This window comes from Nyctereutes procyonoides, unplaced genomic scaffold (assembly GCF_905146905.1).
Source record: "Nyctereutes procyonoides isolate TBG_1078 unplaced genomic scaffold, NYPRO_anot_genome, whole genome shotgun sequence".
Taxonomy (NCBI): Eukaryota; Metazoa; Chordata; class Mammalia; order Carnivora; family Canidae; genus Nyctereutes; species Nyctereutes procyonoides.
Window position 1 is genome coordinate 700,836 of NW_026575155.1, and position 26,723 is coordinate 727,558.

General features: G+C 42.3%; 2 protein-coding genes across 20 annotated transcripts in view; one reads left to right on the plus strand and one right to left on the minus strand.

Annotated features, from left to right (window-relative positions):
- Window positions 1-10,721, minus strand: part of APP (amyloid beta precursor protein) — a 264,416-nt gene extending 253,695 nt beyond the window's left edge. For both annotated transcript variants that reach the window (XM_055313495.1, XM_055313494.1), the window contains exon 1: window positions 10,509-10,721. In XM_055313495.1, the coding sequence (XP_055169470.1) occupies window positions 10,509-10,565 (57 nt within the window). In that variant the 5' untranslated portion in view covers window positions 10,566-10,721. The remainder of the gene's footprint in view (window positions 1-10,508) is intronic.
- Window positions 10,634-26,723, plus strand: part of LOC129502078 (proline-rich protein 18-like) — a 440,312-nt gene continuing 424,222 nt past the window's right edge. For 9 of the 18 annotated variants that reach the window (XR_008662882.1, XR_008662879.1, XR_008662883.1 and 6 more), the window contains exons 1-3: window positions 10,792-11,042; window positions 14,093-14,236; window positions 15,152-15,451. Coding sequence is in view for 5 of the 18 variants with exons in the window: in XM_055313496.1 (XP_055169471.1) it covers window positions 10,634-11,042; window positions 15,152-15,327 (585 nt within the window). In the remaining 13 variants the exon portion in view is untranslated. Of the gene's footprint in view, window positions 11,043-12,783; window positions 12,905-14,092; window positions 14,237-15,151; window positions 15,452-18,495; window positions 18,572-26,321; window positions 26,559-26,723 lie in introns of those variants that run through there. The other 9 variants (XR_008662888.1, XR_008662886.1, XR_008662893.1 and 6 more) reach the window with 6 other exon arrangements.

Below are 26,723 nucleotides of genomic sequence, written 5' to 3' on the forward strand. Positions count from 1 at the left end.
ATTGTAAATGCAGACAAGGGGAAGGAACTGCCTGGAAACACAGTGCTTCCTAGCTTGCTCACTGAGGTTTGACCTCCCTGCCCCTCGATCTTCATTATCTTTGTATCAGCTATCTTGAATGGCCATGCTGACAAATTACTCAGTCCCTACTTCCCAGGACTTGCACGGTCTTAAGGACATCTCTATCCAGCCACCAGTAGCCTAGCTCCTACTATTTTGGCCTTCCAGTCACATGGCTTCCCTCAGAGGACTCCCTCCTCTCATACTTCACTGAACAAGTATGCAGTAAGTTCAAAACTGCAATTTTGTCACAAATGTACTCTTGCCAAGTGGAGCCCTTCACATTCCTCAAACCAGCAGCAATATGTAAGCTGCCTTCACCTTCAAACGGCCCATCAGTTAGCTGGGAATGTTACCCCCACACAAAACAATTGTAAGATTTCGAAATTTAGTTTACTTTGATTGGATTTAAATTTTCTGGACTCTGGGGTGTAAGAGGATTTAACACTTGACATATAACATTAAAAATAAGCCTGAGAAAAAACACTAGCAAGATACAAAGCTAATCATAATGACCTCGATTAGATTTTCAATGCCTGTCAAGTGAATAGCATATAGTGGCATTGACTTAAAGCCTGTGAACTTGAATAGTACAATTCTTTTGGAGAAATAACAGAACTCAAGTTTTTTATCTTAAAGGACCAATTCTGATCCTGGCTCACATTCGAGTAAGAAGTAAACACTAGCTGTAAAAAAAGCAAAAAAGCAGCAAACTGAAAAAGGACAATGATAATGAAATTTTCATTTCGATGTCTACTCAATTTAGTCCCAATACACAAATCTTATTCAAACAAAATCATTTCTTGGCACCCTCAATTGAAACTGTCCCAAACAATCTGAGGATTGATGAAACCTTTCAAGAATGAGACAACTTTTGCTAAGTCAACTGAATTTCTGAAATAAAAAGTTGCAAATGACTGAACATTAAGTTATTGACAGCCATTTATGGAAGCTTTCCACAATAAAATGTTACAGAAAAGGCTGAAAAAATAAATCTTATTTAAAGTTTTAATTTTTTTTAAAGACTTTATTTTTTATATATTAGAGAGAGAGAGAAGAGAGTACAAGCAAGAAACAGGGGGAGGCGGGGAGGCTGAGTGGGAGGGAGAAGCAGACTCCCCACCAAGCAGGGAGCCCGATGATGATGTGGTGCTCCATCCCAGGACCCCAGGATCATGACCTGAGCTGAAGGCGGATGCTTAACTGACTGAGCCACCCAGGTGCCCCAAAAGGCTTTAATTTTCTCTCTACACTTGTAGGTAAGGGTCACTCACAACTTTCTAAACACAATTCAAGAATCAATCACATAATTCTTTATTTATCACAATATAAAATTGCTAGCTCACAGAAGATATTTATCAAGTATATAGTAAATATGAAATGCAGTGATAGTGATGAAACAGGTACAGGAAACTGCGATTTTTCTACCCTACCATTATTGTTTTTAATTATTTAACCACTCTTAAGTAGATCCCCTGTCCCTATTTTTTTTACATCATGCTGAATATACAGTTCTCTGCTCCAGATATCCGAGTTTATATTTGCATAGTGAAGAGATCTGAGACCTTTCCTGATAATATCACATAAAAGATTACACCCACAACAGATTTCCACATAGCATTCCCCTAAGCCCCTTCCCTAAATAAATTTTTTCCTAGTCCCCTACTGTGTCCTTTTTATTCTGTCAACTTCTTGCTATTCTTTAAGCTTCCTTAAGGGCAGGAGATTCAGAAATATTTGTTAAATGAAAAACTGCATTTCCCTTTGCCGGCTGTGCCCTTAAGAATCTGTTTCTCTGTGTATCTGAAAAAAATTATTGATTTTTCTATAAAAATTTTCTCTTAATTTGAAATTACTAATTAATCTAATATGTAAGTATCTGTGAATACTATTCTTAGAATGATCAGTCTGCATATTTGCAAGTTTCTATGGGAATCTCTGAAGAACTCATCACTTGCATTTTCAAATCAATATGCTGCGCTGACAAAACTGTATTTGTTTAAACAAACCATAATAAGCAATTAAGAGCATCAGTATGGGAAATATTTGCTCTCAGATATCAATTTTCATGATACATTTTAATGTTAGTGTTGGGAAGAGTTTGCTAAGATTTCAAAAAATGTGCATCAGTTTTAAAGGTTCAGACATCAGGGCTCCCAGGTGGCTCAGTGGGTTGAGTGTCTGACTCTGGTCATGATTTGATTTCTGCTCAAGTCATGATCTCAGGGTCATGAGATCAAGCCGTGTTGTGCTCTGTGTTGGGTGTGGAGCCTGCTTAAGATCTGTCTTCCGTTGTCCCTCCCTGCTTGTGTACTCTGTCTCTCAAAAAGTTAATATAAAAAATAATAAAGGTTCAACCTTCAAAGTAAATGAGGATACTCCTTTTTTGAAAGACTTAAAAAAATCAATATAGTTAAATACCACATTATCTACCTTTATCACGTGTGCCTATAAATTCCATTTTAAAATAATTGAGTGTTATTTATAAAAACAGTAATTATGCTTATGAAAATTCATCCAATAGTAAAGGCGGATATAATAAGTTTCTTTTTGGACTCATCAAGCCATAGTAGATAATACTATTTTATTTTTGATTAATACTAAAAATTATGTTGCCTCATTAATTATATAGTAATTAAGCACATGCAGACATGGAAACATTGAACAAATGAGTTTTTGGTAATTGGAGGTGAGGGGTCAGATCTAAGGTGCACAAATATACCCCAAGGGTAAGATTACATCTCTTGTGTTCCTTCCTGCAAAATCTGTCCACATGGTCAAAATATATTACAGTCACTAAAGGTTTGAACATTTAACAAAGACTAAGAGTTAATATACCATATCTCTTACTCTCATTAAGTAGTTTTAATTTAAGGCTGAAAAGTAATGTATCACAGTCTCCATCATCTAGGATGACTTCTTAACATTCTTCAATGAAGACACAATGTGGCTTTTTATGGAAGCAATCTGAGAGCACCAGACAAGTTGCTAGATTTTCTAAGAAAAAAGATTAGGCCAAAAACAATTTCTTATCAATAGAATAAATATCGCCCCCCACCCCAGCCAAAAAAGGAACTTCCCTTGCTCAATCAAACTTCTCAGCTAAGAATCATCTGAACCCAAAAAGAAAAAAAAAAAAAAAAAAAGAGAAAGACCATCTGGAAATTCAAAGATATGAACACTGCTTGGGGTTCATCACTACTAAGACCTTAAGAATTCTAGAATTTGTTCATCTACAAAACATGATTATTGTTCTTTTCCCTTTTCTGAGACGTTTATCTTGCTTACTCCTTGTCCTTGCTCATCGACCCTATACATAGGGTTGTGGTGCCATCTCATTCATTCCTCACTGGATCTACTCTGAGCAAGATGTTTATTCCAAACATGGCTACATAACAACATTCTCCTACTTTACCTCATTTTTTGATTGAGTAGGACAAAGGTAAATACAAAATTAGTGTTAACAAAAACCCACACAGATCCCTTCAGACTTTGCTTATGGATTCTTCATGTGTTAATCACTCCTCTGGGAATCCCTGGGTGACTCAGTGGTTTAGTGCCTGCCTTTGGCCCAGGGCATGATCCTGGAGTCTCAGGATCAAGTCCCGCATCGGGCTCCCTGCATGGAGCCTGCTTCTCCCTCTGCCTATGTCTCTGCCTCTCTCTCTCTCTCTCTCTCTATCATAAATAAATAAAAAAAATTTAAAAAATAAAAAAAAAAATCATTCCTCAATCTCAGGAACACCAGTTCTGTCTACTCTCAAATACCTTAGCCTAATTTTGAAATTGAGACTGAAAACCTCTTACTCTATAACAAACAAAATATGTTGTTTAAGAGTATGCTTTTAATTAGGCAGATTACTATAAAGTTTTGAAGATTTGATAGCCATCATCTGATACTGTAATTCATTTTATTTTAAAAACTACTTCGTATAGAAATGCTGCGTTCTCAAGCAGTCTGCTTTCTGGTTTCCTTGTATTCTGGTGAAGATCATTTCACACTTCCATTTTAAAACCAAAAATCTTTTGCTGGCATTTGAAATCTTCCACTTTGGCTTTGATGGACAAACTGGTTTATTCATTTTTTTAAAAAAAGGAGATTCTGCTAAGAACTAAAACAAGCTTGTTCAATGGTCCTTGCGCATAGCTGATAGTCAGTTAATAGCACAGTTAATAATCGAGCCGGTATACAAACCTGCTCAATTATCAGATAAATGTGGCAAACTGCCCATATGCATATATTCAAAATAGGTCTTTCCATTGGTGAAAAAAACGGTTTATACTTTTTACACATTTCTGTACTGTTTAAAATTTTCAGTAAACCCAAATTATCTTAATGTTTTTTTTTAAGTGACACATATTAGAATATGAGAGTTGTTTTTTCTTTTAAGATTTTATTTATTTATTCATGACAGACACACAGAGAGACAGAGACACAAGCAGGCTCCATGCAGGGAGCCCAATGTGGGACTCGATCCCAGGTATCCAGGATCACACCCTGGGCCAAAGGTGGCACTACACCGCTGGGGCCACCGGGGCTGCCCAAATTATCTTAATGCTTAAAAAAAAAAAAAAGCCAATTGAAACATAAAATAGATATATTTAGTATTTCAAATATAATATTTTTAAATATTTTAGTGAAATTTTAAAACATGGATGAAATTTTATCTGTAATATGTCATTTTAAAATTTAAATCAAATTCATTTTTTTTAGAGAACTGCCAATTTCCTGCAATAATCTTAGCTGGTCAGTAAAAGTGCAGTAGTCAATAAGTAAAACATTATAGAGGTATTTTTTCTTGTTTTTTTTTTTTTTAACCTTTCAACCATGTGTGACTTAAATATATTCATTTTACATCATCATCATCACATACAGTAGTATCTAACACACAGTGCCTACAAAGTGTCATCCTATTATATATCATATTATATATATATTAATTCATACTGTTCCAAGCATTTTACATATATATGTTTATAGATGTGTGTATATCACCATTTTATGAAGGAGAAAACAGGTACAGAGCCAATCCAGTCAATAGCTCAAAAGGGACAGAGCCATAGTTTAAGCCCAGGCAATCCTGCCCTCATCCAGGATCTTAATCAGTGAGATGTGACCTTCCCTGACCTTATGAGAATCTCAAGGATCACGTGTTGCCTGCCTACCATCACACTGGTATGGAAATTAAGATTATAAATGCGAGCACAATTCCACTACTTTCCACAGAGCAGGGCTGTTAAAAAAATCTCTTCTTCCACATTTCAAGCACTACCTTCATAAAGTATTATAATCCTAGCAAAGTTCAAGCTAAATCTGTACTGGTTTCTTCAAAAATGTAGCCGAACTAAATCTAAGCTCCTTACTGCAGCTAAAATTTCATGCATGTGAACCTGAGTCTTCTGTCTCCACCCTACTTTCAACAGTCAGCTAACTAATCTATCAAGCATCACATTTTCATAGAACTATATTAATTGATGAATATGTCCAAGCCTTTTTTTTTTTTAATGAATTACAGTTGACCTTTGAACAAAGGTTTGAACTGTGTGGGTCCACTTATATGCAGATGTTTTCCTGTTACATACAGCACAGTACTGTAAATGTGCTTTCTCTTCCTTATGATTTGCCTAATAACACCTTCTTTTCTCTGGCTTCCTTTACTGTAAGAATATAGTACATAATGTGTGTAAGTACCAACTACGCGTTGACCAGCTATACCATAGGTAGGGCTTCCATGGTAGGCTATTAGTACTCTACCTCATTTCTAAAGCAGTCATTCTAACCCAATTTTTGGTGGACTTCTTCTAAAAAAAGTATCAGCCATGCCTATCCATTAATCAGGATTACTCTGAAGAAGAAAATTCACAAATTTTTTTTTCAAAGACAAATACTAGTGCCCTCACGGAAATGGTTATTTCTTAGGTGATCCACATTATACCGAAGAATTAGTTACATAACGTGTTCCCCTTCACTATGATTTTCATTTGCAAATTCAGTTTGAGGATTTAGGTATTGTTGGCTCCATTTTTTTTTTTAATAACAACAACAAATTGAGAAATAGACATTTTGATTAAACTTGCTACTCAGTCAGAGGGCACAATGCCTCCTTCATGTTAACTTCCTCTATCTGCCACCCCTCCAGCTCCCTCCAGCCCCTCCTAAGGGTGTCTCTATACTGGCTCTGAGACACAGGGTGACAGCATTTCCAAAGATTTGCAGGAGGTGGTATTTTGCGTCAATCCCCACTCTGTACGTATGGGAACCCACTATGAGAAGGAAACCATTTCACAATAATGTAGAACACAGAGAAGTAGAAACTACCAGCAAATACCAAAACACAAACATTTTATTCTATTCCCCCATCCGTGGCCCAGTGAATCACTTTTTTTTTTGTCATGTACTCACTCCCTTGGTCAAGCGCTTACTGAAGATGTGGTAAGAGAGCTGTGAGATCTTGCTTTCAGCCCCTTCCCCCCTTGACCCCTTACTTCGAGGTTCCCCACCCCCCCCTAGAGTGTACCCTCCCCCTTCCTTTGTCTTGGCTTCTGTGACAGTTCATGAACATACACTGATAATGATTTGTTTACCATCAATCTTCTCCACTAGACTGGAAGCTTTAAGAAGGAAAACATTGTGTTTTGTGATTTTTTGTGACAACACAATGTTTTGTGTTGTGAACAACACAATCTCTTCAGAGCTGTGGCCAGGGTTTGGCCCAAAAGGAGAATCAACAGAACTGTCCCAAATGAATAGATGGAGGTTTCATTCAGGGAATCAAGCCCTGCCTTTGCTCCACCCTGCCCTCAGGCATGTGTGTATGTTGTGTGTGTGTGTGTGTGTGTGTGTGTGTGTGTGTGTGGTGGTGGTGGTGGTGGTGGTGTGTGTGCACACCCATGTGTCTGTGTCTAGGAGGGGAAAGGCTGGTGAGGTATGTAAATATTATAAATGCAAAGGCTTACACTCCCTTCTCCCAGACTTGGGGTACAACCCTGGCTGGCAATGAACTACCAGGAAATTCTCTAGGATTATCTCATCTCATTGTTCCTTTATTCCTTAAATATAGATGTTTACACTGTAAGGCTTTTGCTCAGTAAACCACTTAATCTGTACTTTCCTCTTGGTATTTAACACTTTCTATTTCCTAGTCTGCGAACTTCCTGTAAGCAGGGGAATGCAGTCAAATTAAACCTTCCGACCTGGAGCTTTACATTTAAAGTACATTCATTAAGGTTTATTTTTGCATTTGTAATTGATATAATGAAGCAGAGATTAAAGAAGGAAAACATTAAAGATAATTTGTAAGCCTCTTAAGGCATTATGCGTCCCCACCCGGATCGTTTGCAGAAACAGAATGTACATTTCTACTGAATTTTATTGCACTTCTTCAGTGACAATTTAGTGGCCACATGAAGGGCATCTAATAGCTATGCATATTTCTGGAATGACTGACAACTGTCAGCTTCATATAAACATCTGTAGAGAAGTCTCCAGTATGCCATTAACAGTAACATAAAAATAAGGAGCCTCTAGTAACAAGGAGAAAGCCTCAACCACAAGGATAAACCTCTCTATTTTCCTTCTTTTGTATTGCTTTCAGTCATTCCTAACTTAACCTTGTCATCTATTCAGTTGCACGTTCCTTTTGCCTTCCCCAATCGGAACCAGGCGTCATTATTCTATCTGGAATACTTCCCTGCAGTACTAAGAGCCTCCCAAGTGCCATCAGGCGCCTCTGCTGGTTAGGGTGACAAAAGAGAAGAAGCTTCTGTGCCCTGCCGGTTATCACCCGTCTAACCCATCGATTAGCAAGAACCAGTGACTGCCTATAGATCAGGATCGAATCTGAGCTTCACAATTCTGTGTACAGATGTCTTTTAGGGCAGTAGTGGTCAGTAAGAGTCGGAATCTATAATCTGTGAATTAGCATCATCGTCAAAGTACATCACTGTTTTCAGGTTAAACCCCTCAATACAGTAAACTAAAAATTAAAGAAGCAAGTTTAAACAAATAAATGTTAGAACCTTTAAATTTCATATTCTTATCAATATACCAGGCAAATTCATCAACTCAGAATAACCCCAGAAGTGGAGGCCCCATTATCACTGCCCTTATTCATTTCTTTTTTTAGAGCCACCTGCAGTAGACCTATTTTCTAAGCCCTACAAAAGACACTCAACTCATAATTACATCTTTCAGTGGACACAGATATAGTTGAATCAATCCCCCTCAAACCTCATTAGAGTGAATTGCCTACCCTTTCGCCAATGCTTTGCAAAATGGATCAATGCGCATTTCACCTCCACTCTTTGAAGGAAGTGTAACAAGTAAAAATGTCCAAAAGAATGGCAAAAAGAGCCAAGAAATGCACACTGGCCAAAAAATAAATCTGAATCATATTTGCCTGCATGTTACCTCTGTTCATACAGAAAAAAAAATAGCGCTCAAATAAATTTTTACATTTTGGCAAAAACTTCAAATATAAAGGTTATGATATGCTCCTTCCTTACTTAATTTGTGTGTGTGTGTGTGTGTTTTCAGTGTGTCGGAAGACAACCAGGAAAATAACAGAAAAACTTGTAGGGATAAATAAATTGGAGGAAAGAAAGGAATCCCCTTAATTAAATGCATCTTTTAAAAACACGGAAAACCAAATGCTTCTCCTCTTGAATCATCCTGGCCCTGTGGTGATTTCTGAGCCACTTACAGGTAAAAAGAAGGGGGGAAAAGTTCAATGACCTTGTCAATCAGGGACTCAAAAACTGTCTTGGTGTGATAATTCGCAGAGCCTCAGTGCAACGACAGAAAAACACTGATCTGGGGATTGCCTTGTTGGAAAAGGAGGAAAAAAAAAAAAAACCGGGAAAACTGGGAGAGACTGCAAATGGTTAAGATACCTATATACGGGAACCCGAAGGATGCGAGATACAAATACAAGCTCTTCTGCCCCAACGGTCACCCAAACAACTTCTTTGCATCTCTGGGTAGAAAAGAAAAATAGTCGTTTTGCACCGGCGTTAGCTGAATGTTCGAGAGTTGGATGAATGGGGAAGACTTGCTATACACCTAGCGGTGGGTGGATTTCACCAGGCTGCAGCCTCCACACCGCTTTTCTTTGCTGCACTGCAGAGGCGCCATCTTCTCCGTCTTAATCTTCACTCAATTCAATCCTTTTATGTGCACCCTAAAAAAAGAGACCCCGAGGACCCTCCCCGGCAGCTCGCGGCCGCAGGGGCTAATGCAGCCGGCCCCGCGTCGCCAGCGCAGAGGCCGCGCCTCAATCGGACAAACGCCTCCCCCGATGCCCAGGAAGGCAGAGCTCGCGCCTCCCCGGCACCCGCCGCCCCGGCCAGACGCACACCCCGCTGTCCGCGTGCTGCTCCCCAAGGGCTCCGAGCCCCGCACTCGGGGGGGGGGTGGGGGTGGGGGGCGCAGCGGGGGCGGGGGCGGGCGCAGCGGGAGCGGGAGCGCGAGCGGGAGCGCGAGCGGGAGCCGGGCCCGGGCAGCGCCCCAGCCCCCTCCGGGACAGACGCGCAGCGCGGGCAAGGGAGGCGGGAGGCGGCGGGAGGCGGGAGGCGGCGGGAGGCGGGAGGCGGGAGGCGGCGGGAGGCGGGAGGCGGCGGGAGGCGGCGGGAGGCGGGAGGCGGCGGCGCACGGACCCGGGCCGGCGAGGGCGGGGTGGCGCCGCTTTTGTTCCCGGGAACCTTCTCCCTCCCCCGACGCAGCTCCAGGTGCGGAGCGGACGCCGGGGCCGTCCAGGCTCGCGGAGGGTGCGACGCGGCCGCGGTCTCCGACCCCCCCCCCCGCCCCGTCTCTCTCGCAACTTGCACAAAAGGGAAGGCGCAAACCGCACAAAGTTTGCCCGCGGAAGGTGGTGCGCGAGCCCGCCGGGGTCGCAGCGAGCCGCCGCCACCGGGAAGGAGCGGGAGGTCGGGCCGCCAAGGGGCGCTGGGGGGGAGCGCGGAAGGTGGAACGGGGCCGGGGGCGCCTCCCGAGCCGCCCCGCCTCCTCCCTCCTCCGCGGGGCCCCAGGGAAGGAAGGAAGGGCAGCGACCGCGCGCGGAGGACAGCATCCAGGGGCGCTGCGTCCTCGGTCCCCCCACGTGCTCCGCCCCCCTCGCCCCGCGCCCGCCAGGCAGGGACCGAGTCAGGGTCCCCGCTCAGGGCCGCCTCCACCGCGGGGGCCCGCCGCCTGCAGCTCGCCGTCCGCCCGCCCGAGCGCGCGTCCCCGGGGCAGGGCAGGGCAGGGCAGGGCAGGGCAGGGCAGGGCAGGGCCGGAGGCGCAGAGGCGCAGGGCGCCTGCAACGCGGGGGCGTGGGACGTGGAGGAAGGAGGGGTCCCCGGGACTGCCCCCGCCCCGGCTCCTTCCAGATTAAAGACCCGGAGGGGGGGGGCATCGGGCTCCCACCGTACCCCCTCCCTCCCCACCCCCAATTCCGAGGCGCGGCACCCACCTCCAACGCCCGAGCCGTCCAGGAGGCCAGCAGGACCAGTGCCAAAGCGGGCAGCATCGCGACCCTGCGCGGGGCACCGAGCGCGCTGCTGTGCGAGTGGGGTCCGCCGCGCCCTGGCTCTGCCGATGCCGCCGCCGCCGCCGCCGCCGCCGCCGCCGCCGTCTCCGGTGGCCCCGCGCTCGCGCCGCTCCGGCTGCTGCTCTCTCCTGCCGCTGCCGAGGAAACTGACGGCGCTGGAGCGCGGCGGCTGGGCTCGGAGCCCGGAGAGTCAGCTGACGCAGCCCCCCCCGCTCGGCACCCGAGAGAGACCCCTAGCGGAGCCGCCGCGGAGCTGCGCGCGCTCGGGCGGGAGCGGCCGGGAGGGGCGGGAGCGGCCGGGAGGGGCCGGGAGGGGCCGGGAGCGGCCCGCGCCCCCCGCGCCCCCCGCGCGCACAGGTGCGGCGTCCGCGGCTCCTGCGCGCCCCCGCCCCGGGGCTCCGCGGGCCAGCGGGAGAGGCTGGGGCGGCGCGAGGGACCGTGCGGGATCAGGGCAAGGTGAGTCGTAGGACGCCGTCTCCGCTCGTCCCCGCTCGTCCCCGCGAGCTTGACTCATCCGACCCCGCAGGCCTCTCGGGGATGCCGGATAAAGGGCCGCCGCCGCCGGGGTGCGTTTAAGCCGCATTTGGTTGCTTGCCTTGGTTTGATGGTGTGTGGGTTGGGGCGGGGGGAGCGTTTCTGGAAGAGAATAGGAACAAGACAAGCTTAAAGGAAATTAGAATTTCTTTGCTTGTTGAGAGACGGGGGGGGGGAAAAAAAACCAAAAACTCATCATCCCCCCCCCCCCCCCGTCAAAAGCAGCCAGGAACAACCTGGAAGGAATATCTATCTTTAGAACGAACCGAAAGAGGAAAGGCACCGACCTGGAGAACAAGGGGGCGACCTATTTACTTCTCCTTGAAGGAAGGATTTTGTTTGAAAAAAAAAAAAAAAAAAAAGTTTTGCTTATTTGTTGTGTGTTTTTGGTTTTGGGAAGGAGACGGTCAGGGATTTTCTTTTTCTTTCTTTCTTTTCTTTTCTTTTTTTTTTTTTTTTTTTATCAAGCTGGGATGTAACATGCATGTGAGAGGGAGGGTGAAATGAAAGTTTAGAGGGAAGGGATTTGGAAAGAGGATTCCTGTTCCACCCTCGTAACTAAGAACTCTTGACCTCAAACTCTGTCCTTGTACTTCTTTGTGGCTGTCCTAAATTACAGAAATGAACCTGCTGGGAAGCCTCTTTCTCCTAGATTAATCACAAACCATCCAATGTCCGGTTAGTGTTTAGCTAGGCTAGAATGCTCTAGAACTGCTCAGCTGTATCTCCTGCTCATGACCTGAAGGAACATAAGTCACTAAGGGACGGTCCACTGTGGTGCTAGTGGGAGGGGATGAAACCACAGACTCTGGCGATTGGGATCAGGGCTCAGCCAGGAGGATGCCAACTTCCCCCCTGAGAACTCACCATTTATCTGCCCCTCCCCTAAATCTTGTCTTCCATCATTCTCCCCTTAAGGCATCCAATCCTGACCCTTGGATTACTTTTGTCCCCCATTCTTTGAATGTCCTCAACAAATAGCAGCAAATACATGTTATAGTGAAATATGTGTGCACAAGCTCTGTGTCCTATACTTATTACAAAAGTCATTGAGGCCTTTACTGTCATTCCCAAGCATAAGATGGGAAGCTGAAGCTAAGCAAATCCCAAAAGCAAATAACACACATTTACCCACCTTGCCAATTGCCTGCCTGTCCTAGGCTTGTATGGACAGTCGAAAGCATCTGAATGCAAAAAGGAGTGTAACTCCAAGATGGGGAGGGAGCAAGGCCAGCTACAAGTTGTGCAGGATCCACTGCAAAATGAAAAGGTGGGACCCTTTGTTCCAAAATTAAGTATTTTAAGGTGGTGACAGCAGAGGGTTAAACCAATCACGGGGCCCCTTCTGAGCGCTGGGCCCTGTGTCATGCTGATTGCATGCCCTGGAAGCCAGTCCTGGGGCTGGGGAGGCTTAATAAGAGACCTTTATTAAGCACAAATTCAAAAATACGGTGAAGTTATAATCTCTAAAAATGAAAGTTCTTAGGTTTAGCATTTTCTCTTTCCACTGTTGAAATTCACCACATTCAACACATCCCTGGGACAAGATGTTCCCCCCGGGGAAGATGATTAGCTCCTGACTGTCAGGATGATGGACATCCTTTACGTTTACTCCCGTTCTATCACCACTCCGAGATCCTGATGGCTTTTACTTTTCAACCAGTATCTCTGTTCTACATTTAATGCCATGTCCTGCCCTGAGGTGTCTTCTGGATCCCCTGGGCAGGAAGTGCAAGAACATCACCAGCCAGAACACTGGAGAACTCTGGAGGGGACTGACCACCCACTGGCAGGCAAGTCCACACCAGCATTCCAAGCATAGGCTTCAGTACCTCCGTTGTGAGGGGTTCGCTAGCTCATCAGACAATGCATTCTGTCTTTGGGCTGTAGGGTTACTAGAAAGTTCTTGCCCCATTGAAAGCCCACATTCCTTTTCCTTAACCTCCCACTTAGATGCCCTTTTGTACCCCTGTGCCCAAGCAAAAGTAGCCTTTTCCACGCCACAGAGCTTCAAGTATTTGCCAGCAATTTTAGTGCTGCTTCTGCCTCCAGCATGCTCCCCTCACAAAGTAACCGAAGCACTTCCTTTAACAGTTGTGCAAATTGCTTGGTTTCTGGACCCTTCCCTACGCTGACCATTCTCCTTAAACGTGTTCTGGTTTATCAGTGTCTTTCCCTACTGCTCCAGGGGCGTGGTGAGCACTGCAGAGTGGGCCAGTCCATTGCTACCTCAGGCTGCAGGCTAATGTCGCATTTGATTTTATGGACTCACAGTGGTCACGTTCACTACCAAAGCTCCCAAATATATTCTATGAAGAGTGCTGCTGAGCCACAGCTCTGTCGTCTTGTGCTGAGGGTGTTATCTGTGCCCTGCAAATATCATCAAAAGCAATCTTAGTATAAGCCAGAAGATGGTCTCTACAGTAGTTCGCTAGGACTGCCATAATAAAGTAGCACAGCCGGGGTGGCTTAAACAACAGAAATTTATTTTTTCACAGTTCTGGAGTCTAAAAGGCCATGATCAAGCTGTCGGTAGGGTTGGTTTCCTCTGTGATGGCACTGTAACATATTTGAGAATTCCACACGCCTCCTAACCTATCTTCCCTTCTAGAGCTTCATGCTGATTCCTCTTTGTAGAGCAAGAATAGATCTTGCATTGTTTCACTCTCATCTCTCTCTACCTTCTCAAAGACAAAAGGGCATTATTATTTCCTTGTCTTGGCTCTAGCCTTCAATATCTATAGAACTCTAAACTGTAAGTAGCATTTCAGCTTTTCATCATAAAATATTTTCTCCCAATGATGAGTGCAGGTTTTCACATAGTAAGATTTTTTTTTTCTTTCTAACAAATGGAAGTAAAGAAAATTTTAAGTGAATAATTAGGGCTGAACATATGTACATTTGACTAAGCCTGTGTAACAGACCTGGATGTTGACAGAGGATGAGACTTTTCACCTGCCCTTTTTCCTCAGTTACTGCTTCATTCACGGGTCCTTACTTCACTATGGCACCCATCAAGTGTTCATGTATCTTCAAGCAATACAGTACTTTTAAAAATTAGCTCTCCTCTGCAATCAGTTATACAAAACTACTTCAGAGACGGGCATTGGATTCAAGTAAGTAATGCTTTACAAATGGTCTTAGCGTAATTCAGTAGTAACTCTATGGAACAACAAAATCAAGTGTTTAACCAGGCACTGTTATTGGCAGCTGACTTACATAACTGGTTTGAAGAATGGTGGCAATTCCAACGTGCCCACAAGGACTAATTTAACAGAATATTCCCTTATCTTATTGAATAAAAAGGGGGGAAAAAAAAACAAGAAAGAAGAAAATGGGCCATACATGCCAGCCCAAGAGGTAGGAATTGTAAAAATCAATCCAGCAGCAGGAAGACTTTAATGGAGACTGTAAGAAAATTACACCGATTTGTTTCTTCAGAGAATTTTAATAGGGCAGCCCTATGCGACGGTGGAAAAAGACTCGGGCTATGAGAAATCTTGATGACTACACATCAGTTTTGGAAATAGTTATGGAAGCCACCAGAGCTTCCTTTACTGACAATCCCCACCCCCCCCCTCAGGTGGTGTGGTGCCAAACTCAGAAGGTGCCTAACACAGTGCCTGACTGACAAATAGAAATCAGTTCTCTTTTCTTGAGAGAACAGGAATTCACATTAGCTGTCACTCAGTGGCCAGGATAGTCCTACTTTGACCTTGGATCGACCTTGCCAGTGGCTGTCAGCACAGTAGCTGCCGACCCAGTGTTACTTAGGTGGGTCCCTAAGTAATACATTGCCAGTAAAAGTCCCAAATTCGTGAGTGATTTACTTTTACAAAAACATAAATGAGAGCAGATTCAAGGTGACAACTTTTTATCAGTCTACTCATTTGTATTCCAATATGCTTTCTTGAGTGGGAGAGAAATGGATGGAGCTGTAGAATTAAGTGATAGGCTAAGAATTAGGCAAAAGCTTGACCACTCCCAAGGACAGGTGGCAGATATGTGAAAGATATGCATCCCATTTGCAGATGGAAAGAACTGGAAAAGATGCTTGCCAGAGGTGCTGAGAGGGTTTCACAGGGCTGGCCCCTCCTGCAGGATGGAGGATTACATCATGTGGAGAAGAGGAGTCACTCCCCAGAGCAGCTGCCAGAAGCCACAGCTTGCCATGGCTTGGGGCCACTGCCAGCATTCCACAAGGTGACACACTTTGAGGCTGAGGGATGTTCTGCTGCAAGATATTGAAGACTTCTTTGTCTACACACATATCATACTTAGGATTGTCCTTTCAGTTCACCTCTTTAAAGAGAGAGAAGTCTTACTCTTTGGTAAGTAGCTCAACTTTCAAAATCCTAGCAAAAACTATAGCCAGAGATGTGTGTTACCTAACCCTAAAATGATATAGAAGATTCCAGGCAGATATGCTTTAAGTATTCATGAACACCTTCTGTAAGTAAACAGCATCCTGAATGACAAAGCACACAGACCAACTAACAAATAAAAGCTTCATAGGCATTCAGTATATAACTTTTGTCCATAAGCAAACACCTGACCTTGCTGTATCCCCCAAATGTCCCATGTGATATTTATTCCCATTAAAGTAAACATAAGTCCTAGGAATGAAAGTGTTTAGCATTGGTGGATCAATCAAATATTTGTACACTTCCACTGTGGAAAGGAAATAAACCTGATACGTTCACTCCCCTTAAAGAGCATATGCTTATGTGAGAAAAATATCTGGGGAGAAAAAAAGCATAGTGAATGGTGACTGTAGCTAACAATACCGTATTGTATACTTGAAAGTTGCTGAGAGTAGATCTTAAAAGTTCTCATCACAAAGGGGAGCCTGGGTGGTTCAGTTGGTTAAGCTTCTGACTCTTGATATCGGCTCAGGTCTTGATCTCTGGGTCATAAACTCACACTGGGCATGGAGCCTACATTAAAAAAATGTCATTATGGTGATGACAGATGTTAACCAAACTTACTGTGGTAATGTTTCACTATATATATATATATATATATCACTATATATATATATACACACACATACACACACCTATATGCATATATGCATAGTGAATATGAAATGTGAATATATATGTGCATCTACATAGTGAAATTTATATATATATTTATAAACAAATGGTCATCTCCTACAACTAATATTGTTATATGTTAATTACTTCTCAACTTAAAATTTTTTTAAAAGATTTTATTTATATATTCATGAGAGATACAGAGAGAGAAGTAGAGACATAGGCAGAGGGAGAAGCAGGCTCCATGCAGGGAGCCTGATACGGGACTTGATCCTGGCACTCTAGGATCATGCCCTGGGCTGAAGGTGACGCTAAACTGCTGAGCCACCCAGGCTGCCCTAATTTTTTTTTTTTTTAAATACAGACATGGTGGAAAACTTACATCAGTAAGTACAACTTGATATAAAGTATTTGTGTGAATGTATATGAATGCATCAGAAGAAAATTAGAATCATAATCTATAGCACTAAATAGGGTTAGTCAGGGACATCAGGAAGAAGGGCTTTTTGTTTGTTTGTTTGTTTGTTTGTTTTTGCAGTGGATTTGATAGTAACAATAAAAGGAAAAGAATAGGGAGCAAGAAGGAGGATATTCTAAGGAAGGACCATGTAAATACATACAGAGTGTTCATGATGGAGCTGGTAATTGGGAGTTAGCTGTGGGGGGCACAGTTAGTGTTTGAGGAGATGAGGAATTTAAGTCAGATAGAATGGGGGGCAGTGGGCTATAGGTTCCTAATCAGTCTGACATACTGTGACATTTCTAGAAAAAGGACTGTCAGTGGGGAAAGTGGGGCAACTTGGAGGGTGAAAAAGTTGGATTCGATTGGGAAAAATAGGGAGAATTGCCAGAAGTTTCAGATATGACCATGGATGGGATTTGTAAAAAGTGTGAAAAGTCATGGTAGGACACTTCATTACTAATGAGACCCGAAGGACTACTGTGTGCCAGGCTGAGGAACTTACACGCAGCATCTCACTGGATGCTCTTGAGTTGTGTTGGGTTAACCTCCCATGTCACAAATGAGGAGGTGACCAAGGGTAACGAAACCAGGAAGGGGTGGAGGAGGAAGGATTTGTACCCTGTTCTGTCTCACCCGGACACCATTAATCACATTTTATTTTCTTTTTTTTAGTGAGGGAAATGATAAATTTGATTTTTTAGTTTGTTTGGATGTAGGGATCAGAAATACAACAGGAAGGAACTAGCATATCGTATGCAAAGACCTAAGGGTCATGAATGGGAGATAAACGCCAGCCATGGAATGTGGCAGTCATCTCTGATGATTGGCTGCCTGTCCCCAGCACACGAGCCCAGAACTCTTCAGATGAAGTTACCATGATATCACAAAAAAAGCAGAGATGTTTCTTGTTTACTTGTAACAACCGACTCGTCATTTAGAGATGTGGTACCTGGGAGAGGAACCATAAGTACTCCTGTAAATAGTGTGACAAGGACGTGGTTATATTTCTATCCTAAGGTTATTTTCCAACACATTGATGAGCTAGAATAATGATTCTTGAAAAATGGGAAAAAGAACATCGTTTAGCACAATTTCCAAACTGTGTACAGGGGAACTCTCGAACAGCAGTATGTTACTAAGTGTTAAATACGTACACAAAAATAGTTCTCTAATCAAATAAGGTTGAGAAATACATGGTCAAATAAAATTAAATGTCTATCTTTATTTTAGAATGCCTACCACCCTTTAAAATGCTGTCTTGTGGTTTGAATTGTAGAACTCTTTGCATCTTGTAGCTCTTGACATAGCATCCCTCACTATCACATGTTTTTGTTTTTGTTTATGGCAGCAACTCCTAGGACTAGTGTCTCCCCAAGCAAGCTTTAGGGAACTCTGCTTTGAAGGCATTTTAATGGACTCTTGGACTTTTTTTTTTTTAAGACCCTTGCAATAATGAAGGTTCATAGCATACGTTTTTGTCAAAGCAGATGGGTTCTTTCCACTGAAAGGTGTTTCCACACATGACCTTGAAGACAGATTAATAAAGGAAGAAAGTAGGAATATTAGGCTGACAGACATTTTAAAGTAAAGCATAACAGATGACATAAAGAGCATCCTGAAAGTTTAAATAGGAGTTATAATGTGCATTATATGGAAGAGACTGGATTAGAGTCGAATATTTATAATACGCATGTGAGTATATGACCAGTGCCGTCCCAGTTTGAGGGAGAAATGGACAGATTCCAATTCACATTTGAGCCTGCTTCTCCTTAAATTTCCTCATGTAAAAAGGAAGAAGTATTGCTAAATTTACAAAGATACACCTCAGGATAAAGCTTGAGTTCACTGCACTGCCTTTCATCTTCCCATATAGGGGCCCTTAAGAAGTGGCCAAGACCTCTCCATCAATGAGCAAAGACTTCCAGGAAAAAGAATTGAAGGAGACAGGTATTGGATTAATTTTAAGAAGCTTTTGCTGAAATTTCTCATAAAGAATACATGGAAAGGAAAGACATAAGGAGATATAGCTCTCTGGGTCAAAAAAAAAAATCACCTCTAAATTCCCATGGTTTTTCTCTGTTAGTCTTTATTGAAAAATTCATTTACTGCTAATGGTGTCAAGGGGTCCTGTCAGCCCTTGTTATTGTACCAAAAAGTAAAATAAAAGGTTTAGGGAGCCTTGTCTGAAAAGGAATGTTGCCATTTCTGTTTTCCAACTATCTAGTGAAAACAGATTCTGTTATCTAAACTTCACAGAGCTAAGAGACCAGTAACCACCTTGTTATGGTGAGTTTGTGAAGCCTGATAAGAGATTTATACTAAATAAGAAGGGGAATCAGGCAGGCAATTGCCTTTTGGAGAGGAAGAATAAAATAAGATGGAAATCGACAGGGAAAATGGTGAAAACACAAGTCTTGGTTTTCAGATGATTCTAGAGCCCTAACTTCAACTGTGGCTTAAATCTTAGAAAATATTAAATTCAGTACTAATCTTGGCCTACATAAGAAAACAAGTCACAGACTTGCTGAAACTTCATTGTCGCATTTTAGCCTCAATTATTTGGGAGCTACTGGGAAATGTTATTCTTTTTTTACTCAGATTATATCAACATTGTTTGGTGCTTTTCCACCAAAATCTCTAGATAACCCCAACAGCCATGTGCAGGTGATACCTAGAAGGTAGCTCAAGATACTAGAAACAGTTGGAGTAACTCAAGTCTTTAATGCTGTTGCATTAGTCTCAATAATTCAACTCCTAGACAACCTACACAAGAGACATCTTTTCAGCCAAGATGAAGGAGCTCCAGCATACACAGTGATGTGCATTCCCTCATAGGCTCACTCCTTTTTGGGATTTGTCTTCAGCGATGATCATTCAGTGTAAGCTTTAGTCTCCATGAACCAAAGCTCAGCACAACCTCAGGCTTTATCTGTCCCTTGGGATTAAGAACCAGTTCTGTGTGTAAGTAGCAATTTCATCCTGATTTTTCAAGCTTGGAGCTCTCTCACCTTCCACACACTTGAAGAGAAGATGTTAGATGCCTGGCCCTGAGGAACCTTATCTTTCATTGCTTTGGTAAGGAAGAATCCGATTTAACATGGTTTTCCTTTACTCTAAACATGCTAGGCGCCCCTCCCCCACCTGGTAATATCCTGTGATTGCCTCCACCCATTCATCTCCAACTCCTTTCCAGTTCCTATGAGTTGAAAAAGAACACAGAATTATAGTGCTTAGAACTGAAGCAGATGCAATGTGCGTCTAGGCCAAGACTTTCTGTGATGAGGACTCATTGGCAACTCAAAGAAGTGGGGTGATTTGCATCCATACCTCTGACTCTTTATGGGCAAAATTTGGCCCTAGACACCTTGACTTCTCATGCTCATTTCATCATATCTGGACATCTCACCAGACTTGAGTCATGAAAACAGGCACAGAGGCCAGCCATGCTTTATGCAGTGGTGGTATTTTTCATCTAAACTTGGCTTATCTTTCTAAAAACTTGGGGTTGGGAACCCAACTTGGAAATCACCAGTTTGATCCTGCCACGAACACAGGTTTCTCCCCTGCAATATTCTTGAGACAATTATTTGGTTCCTGCTTTCTTATTTTTGTTATCAGGAGCTATCTTGTGGAAACATAAAAATTTCACTAGAATCCTTTTGTTGTTATAGCAAGCTAAAAGTTACCTTTTCTGTGACAAAGAAGGCAAGAATCTACAATGGGAAAAAGACAGTCTTTAACAAATGGTGCTGGGAAAACTGGACAGCTACATACAGAAGAATGAAACTGGACCACTTTCTTACATTATACACAAAAATAAACTCAGAATGAATTAAAGACCTAAATGTGAGACTTGAAACCATATTCATTCTAGAAGAGAACTTAGGCAATATTTTTTTTGACATTGGCAGTAGAAACATTCTTCTAGATCTGTCTCCTCAGGCAAGAGAAACAAAAGCAAAAATAAACAATTGGGATTACACCAAAATAAAAAGATTTTGCACAGTGAAGGAAACCATCCACAAAATGTCAAGGCAACCTACAGAATGAGAGAAGATACTGCAAGTGATCTATCCAATAAAGGATATATATCCAAAATATATAAAGATCTTATATAGCTCAACACCAAAAAGCACAAATAATCCAGTTAAAAATGTGAAGAGGACCCGAACAGATACTTTTTCAAAGAAGACATACAGATGGCCAATAGACACATGAAAAGATGCTCAACATCACTCATCATCAGGGAAATGCAGCTCAAAACCACAATGAGATACCACCTTTCACCTTTCAGAATAGCCAAAATAAAAACAAATAAGTGTTGGCAAGGATGTAGAGAAGAAGGAACCCTTGTGTACTTTTGTGGGACTATAAATTGGTACAGCCATGTGGACAACAGTATTAGAGGTCCCTTAAAAAATTAAAAATAGGATACCATATGATCCAGTGATTCTACTACTGGGTATTTACCCAAAGAAAATGAAAACACTTAACTCAAAAAGATGTGTGCACCCTTATGTTTATGCAGCATTATTTACAATAGCCAAGATATGGAAACAACCCAAGTGTCCATCCATAGATGAATGGATAAAGAAGTAGAGAAGACTCTTAAATACAGAGAACAAACTGATGATTGCCAGAGGGGAAGTGGGTGGGGGATGGGTAAAAAAGATAAAGGGGATTCAGAGTACATTTATTGTGATGAGCACTGAGAAATGTATAGGAATGTTGAATGTTGAATCATTATGTTGTACCTGAAACTAATAGAATGCTGCATTTTAGTTATATAACAATCAATCAATCAATCAATCAATAAAATTTACCTTCTCTTTACCTCTAGTGTTTAGTCCCAATTCTGCCCTGTGGAGTAAAGCTAAACACCAAGAGTGACTCCACTTTCATCTCCAAGACACCCCTTCAAAAGCTTTAAAACACTTATCCAATATTCCCTTATGCCTCTCTTTTCTCTTCAAACCTAACATCTGATATTCTGAACTGTGCCCTATAGGTTATAGTTGCCAGATCCCCTTGGGTAACTAGTGATTACATTACAGGACAGTAATGGGTAGATTCCTGGACATCTCCTGGGTAGATGCAGTGGAGAGCATTTATGGAAGGCTGTTACTAATTTATTCTATGTTTTTGCTTAACTAGGCAGCGATGTCATGGGCTGAGAGTAAGGATGGAGGGGAAGAGTATGTCTCTAAGGAAATAAAGATAGTGCATGGACACGGGAAAGATAGTAGGATTGCTGGACAACCTTATTATTGTTCTTAAGATTTTATTTATTCATGAGAGACACAGAGAGAAAGGCAGAGACATAGGCAGAGGGAGAAGCAGGCTCCCTGTAGGGAAGCTAATGTGGGACTCCATCCTAGGACCTTGGGATCATGACCTAAGCCGAAGGCAGATGCCCAACCACTGGGCCACTCAGGCATCCCTGGACAGCTTTAAATTCACTTTAGGTTAGTTTTCACGGGGACCAAGTCATCACGCTGTGTGTTTTTCTCCACCCATTTTCTCTAGCATGGATGCAGGGCTGAAGTAGGTGGAAAGTTGACATTGGCTTAATGGGTGGTTCTTAATCCCAGCTGCACATTTGAATCATTTGGATGAGCTATTAAAACATTCAGAAGCTTTATCCCTACAGCAGAGGTTCTGATTGAACATTCTGAAAAAGAGGCCTGGGCATTTATTTATTTAAAATTCTCAACATGATTCTAATGCACAGACATGTTTTAGAATCACTGAATTAGAGCAAGAAGGGGAAGGAAATGTGCAGAGAAGAGGTGAGGGAGAGAGGGAACTTGGCTAAAGATGGGCCATGGGTTCCACCAGGTGCAATGAAAGAGATTCAGGACTTGTGGAGGGTGTTCACTTTGGGGGATATTCAAGGCTGATGGGTGCTGAGGGCTGAGCTAGGAATCTAGAGCTTTTGGGGTGACTGATAAAACCAGGAAAAGGGCACAATGAAATTTGCTGTGCTGGTCTAAATTGGTGCAGTCAGTAGAAATATAATGCAAACTACATAGATAATTGTAAACTTTTGTATAGCCATATTGAAGTAAAGGAAAAAAATACAAGTGAACTTAATTTTAATAATATATTGTCTATTAATATATGCAAAATATTATCATTTCAATATGCAATCAGTATAAAAATTATTAACGATATATTTGACATCCTTTTTCATGCTTTGTCTTCGAAGTTTGCTGTGGATATTACACTTACAGCACATCTCAACTCAGAGCACATATTTCAAGTGCTCAGTAGCCACAGGTAGCTGGTGGGTACCATCGTGGACAGGGTGGTCTAGGTCATGGGGATGAGAATGGGAATGTTGCATGATTTCTTTTTTTTTCTTTCTCCTTTTTAAAAAAAAATTAGATTCAATTACCAACATATAGTACATCATTAGTTTCAGATGTAGTGTTCAGTAATTCATCATTGTGTATGACACCCAGTACTCATCACATCACATGCGCTCCTTAATGCCCATCACCCATTTCTATGGGACATTTTTTCAGAGTAAGAACATGCTGAAATATATTAAATCATATATAGTTTATAACCCTTTTTTTAAAGATTTTTTTTTTTGAGAGAGGACACAAGCAAGAGAGGAAGAGGGAAAGGGAATCCCAAGCAGACTCCACACTAAGCATGGAGCCCAATGTGGGGCTCAATCTCATGACCCTGGGATTATGACCTATACTGGGTTGAAATTTGACTTCTGCAAACCCATTTGTACATGGGGGATGACGTATCACTCCAGTAAGAGTCACTCTTAGAGCTGAAACCAAGCATCAGATACTTAACTGACTGCACCACCCAGGTGCCTCTATTTGTAACCCTTTGTTAACTTGGCATATAGAGTATACCCAATTTAAAAATTATTTTGATGACATTGTGTGATTATCCACTCTACTGAGATTATTTTTTTCAAGGATTTTATATCTTTTTTAAATTTTTTTTTAATTTTTATTTATTTATGATAGCCACAGAGAGAGAAAGAGAGAGAGGCAGAGACATAGGCAGAGGGAGAAGCAGGCTCCATGCACCGGGAGCCCGATGTGGGATTCGATCCCGGGTCTCCAGGATCGCGCCCTGGGCCAAAGGCAGGCGCCAAACTGCTGCGCCACCCAGGGATCCCACTGAGATTATTTTTAAGTCATACTTCATGTGCAATATTCTTTGCAGTCACTCCCAAATTTGATATGCTTGCCTTGGGCATCTTTATGTAAGTTTGTAAAGTCAAAGCTACAAAGTACCCGTCAGTTATGTTTTTATATGATCGTCCAGCCAGGTATGACTATATCTCATTAGGTTCTTATCTAACCCAATATAGCTTGTCCATAAAAGTGTCACGAGAGTCCTACATACACTCTGTTCAAGTCCAAAAGTGCCATGCCACCCAGTTATCTAATAGAGGTTAGTCTAGCATGCATTTCCTGGTGAATCTGTGCCAACTTAAGCTTCTAGAGATCCCTGCTTCCTTTTCTGTGTGTCCTTATGCTATTCTTTTAATATTCTAATCTACATGCTTACTCTGATTTATGTGGAGGGAATGTTCTCATATTTTCTGCTAGTTGAAGTTACTGACTTTGGAGGAGGAAGATAAGAAAGCGAACATTCACTTGCCGTATAGGTGGTAGCAAAGCTGGATTTGATTTATTAGACCTGAACTTATTATTCTGGAGTATTACAAGCAAGAAGGAGCTTGCATTTCATGAAGGATCACATGACAAGAAATTGGCCAGTGTACTTTCAAAATTGCCAAAGAGAACGGGATGGGGGACAATGTCTAGATAAAAGTGCAGCAAGAAAGACGAGAAAGGAATATGACAAAGAATCAGGGAAAAAGAGCATCCTCAGACATCCTCACATGAAAGTAACAGGATATAGATTAAGGAATAAAACTTAAGTGGTGCTTCGGATGTCTGCATACTAGTGTTCATAGCATAAGGTGTAAGCAATCTGATTATTTATTTTCCATGAATAATATTTTTGTTACATTGTAAAGTGAATCAAATACATTGATACATTGTCAGCCAGGTTTTCACTGGGAAATCAGCTTCTTGGATATTCCAATACTGCTTTAACACCCTCTTGGTGTCTCACCTTAGAACGCCTAAGTTCAGCCTGGAAATTCACCATAGGTATTTGCTGTTGTTGAGATCACCATGGATACGGATGACACTCTTGGTGGCTCAGCAAGGCTGGCCTTCTGTGTTTGACTTGGACTTCCACCTCTGCTACGTGCTGTTCTGTAGCCCGTCCCAGCTGTGAGTGGTCGCTGGCCTATTCCACAGTGCTGCTGGCCACTGCTCAGAACAGACCATCAGACATCTTCAGTGACCACTCCACTCTCACAATCTGATATTTTAATATGAAGTTAATATGGCCTTAGAGATGCACCAAGTCTTTGGAGTAGAACTGTCATCTAGAATTTGGAACAAGAATGTAGGTATTCTACAAAAGAAACTGACTTGAGAGTATGCTATTGCTTGCTCAGCTAGAACAAGATTTAAAATCTCCCTCTTCAAGCAGACAGCTTGAATAGTCCCAGACCCAGGACAACCCTTTGCCATTGTCTGGGCCATTAAGGCAGGATTTTAAAACAGAATCCTCACATCACTGTTTCACTCTGGAACAGTGACCAGGTTGTTTGTCTTTATTAGACATTCCATACTCTCTCGTACTGGTTTTATTTGTGTACTGTGGTAGACTTTGAGGACACAAATTGTGAATGGAGCACAGATGTTGTGAATCACACACATAGCTTAAACCTCAATCTATCATTTCCCACATTGTGATACCATGTAATTGGCTCCATTTGGTCATAGGTCGTCCTCTGTGAAATGAAGTAATGCAGCCTACTTCCTGGGATTATAGAGAGGCTTAAAAATGACATACGCTGCATCTGAATCTTCGGGGTAAATCCCTAACAGTGCAATTGCTGGGTCGTAGGGCAGGTCTATTTTTAATTCTTTGAGGAACCTCCACACAGTTTTCCAGAGTGGCTGCACCAGTTCACATTCCCACCAACAGTGTAAGAGGGTTCCCTTTTCTCCGCATCCTCTCCAACATTTGTTGTTTCCTGCCTTGTTAATTTTCCCCATTCTCACTGGTGTGAGGTGGTATCTCATTGTGGTTTTGATTTGTATTTCCCTGATGGCAAGTGATGCAGAGCATTTTCTCATGTGCATGTTGGCCATGTCTATGTCTTCCTCTGTGAGATTTCTCTTCATGTCTTTTGCCCATTTCATGATTGGATTGTTTGTTTCTTTGGTGTTGAGTTTAATAAGTTCTTTATAGATTTTGGAAACTAGCCCTTTATCTGATATGTTATTTGCAAATATCTTCTCCCATTCTGTAGGTTGTCTTTGAGTTTTGTTGACTGTATCCTTTGCTGTGCAAAAGCTTCTTATCTTGATGAAGTCCCAATAGTTCATTTTTGCTTTTGTTTCTTTTGTTTTCGTGGATGTATCTTGCAAGAAGTTACTGTGGCCAAGTTCAAAAAGGGTGTTGCCTGTGTTCTCCTCTAGGATTTTGATGGAGTCTTGTCTCACATTTAAATCTTTCATCCATTTTGAGTTTATCTTTGTGTATGGTGCAAGAGAGTGGTCTAGTTTCATTCTTCTGCATGTGGATGACCAATTTTCCCAGCACCATTTATTGAAGAGACTGTCTTTCTTCCAGTGGATCGTCTTTCCTCCTTCCCGATGTTTCTAGCAGCCATGTCCACAATAGCCAAACTGTGGAAGGAGCCTCGGTGCCCATCGAAAGATGAATGGATAAAGAAGATGTGGTTTATGTATACAATGGAATATTACTCAGCCATTAGAAACAACAAATACCCACCATTTGCTTCAACGTGGATGGAACTGGAGGGTATTATGCTGAGTGAAGTAAGTCAATCGGAGAAGGACAAACAGTGTATGTTCTCACTTATTTGGGGAATATGAATAATAGTGAAGGGGAATATAAGGGAAGGGAGAATAAATGTGTGGGAGATATCAGAAAGGGACACAGAACATAAAGACTTCTAACTCTGGGAAATGAACTAGGGGTGGTGGAAGGGGAGGAGGGCGGGGGGTGGGG